Genomic DNA, 1,148 nt, shown 5'->3' with positions numbered 1-1,148 from the left:
GATCAATCCTAACCTCAATATTTCCTGTGGAATTAGCACATTATCTGTGTGACCACGTGGCTTTTCACCAGGCCTTCTGAGTTCCTCCTACATCTCAAAGATGTGCAAACTGGTCAGATTATTGGCCACAGTAAATCGCTCCTAGTGTGTTTGTGAGTGATGGAATCTGGGGGGAGTTGGCCAGATCGTGCAAAGAATTTTTAAAAAGGATTAATCTGGGATTAGTGTCAATGGTCGGCTTGGACTCAGTAGGCTGAACTGTTTTTTCCATGCTGTGTCTTTCCAACGTTTGAATAATGGCGTGATATTCTTCTGCTAAATTAAAGGGATTAGTTATTTAGCCGCCGAACCCGTAGAGAGTGCGGCCCTGTCGTTTCAGAGCGTACACCACATCCATGGCAGTGACCGTCTTGCGCTTGGCGTGCTCGGTGTAGGTGACCGCGTCCCTGATCACATTCTCCAGGAAAACCTTCAGCACCCCGCGGGTCTCCTCGTAGATCAGACCCGAGATCCGCTTGACCCCACCACACCGAGCCAGGCGACGGATAGCTGGCTTGGTGATGCCTTGGATGTTATCGCGAAGCACTTTGCGGTGCCGCTTTGCTCCGCCTTTGCCTAATCCTTTGCCTCCTTTCCCTCGACCAGACATGATGCTGTTTCACTCGAGTCGCTGCTCAATTAAAGGGATTAGCTTCAGAAGCAGCAATATATCGAACTGAATGCAATGCACTGATCGTGGAATGATCCTTTATGGCAAGGACAGTTGCTGCCGGTCCATTCTGATCTTGTAACAATATCATTTATTACTAAACATACTCAATCGGTGCACTGGAAATTAGTGTTATTTTGTGAACAAAAACTCAACAAAGCAATCTTTTTGAGAACAAAAAGCAAAAGAGGCTGAAAATCTGAATAATTAAAAAATTGCTCAGATGATAGGCCATTGACCTGAAACATTAACTCTGTTCCTCTCTCCATTGATGCTGCCTAACTTGCTGAGTATGGCCCTCATTTTCTGCTTTTAACCTAATTAAACCATTCTTACTGTGGAATGCATACAAATCAATTCTGTAAGAGGGATAATGAACAACATTTCAGGAATTAGATAACTCCAGTGGCATTTGGGTAAACCTATTTGTCAACTTCTG

General features: G+C 44.6%; 1 protein-coding gene across 1 annotated transcript; it reads right to left on the bottom strand.

Annotated features, from left to right (window-relative positions):
* Positions 1-336: 336 nt before the first annotated feature.
* LOC129696032 (histone H4-like) lies at positions 337-670 on the bottom strand. The gene has a single exon (XM_055633441.1). The coding sequence runs from the start codon at positions 647-649 to the stop codon at positions 338-340; it is 312 nt and encodes a 103-aa protein (XP_055489416.1). The 5' UTR covers positions 650-670; the 3' UTR covers position 337.
* Between the last annotated feature and the right edge of the window lie 478 nt (positions 671-1,148).

This window comes from Leucoraja erinacea, chromosome 4, assembly GCF_028641065.1.
Source record: "Leucoraja erinacea ecotype New England chromosome 4, Leri_hhj_1, whole genome shotgun sequence".
Taxonomy (NCBI): domain Eukaryota; kingdom Metazoa; phylum Chordata; class Chondrichthyes; order Rajiformes; family Rajidae; genus Leucoraja; species Leucoraja erinaceus.
This window is presented reverse-complemented; position numbering and strand designations above follow the sequence as displayed.

What these genes read in the sequence shown, in the direction of transcription:
- LOC129696032 (XM_055633441.1), bottom strand. Translation starts at nt 649, where the DNA reads ATGTCTGGTCGAGGGAAAGGAGGCAAAGGATTAGGCAAAGGCGGAGCA.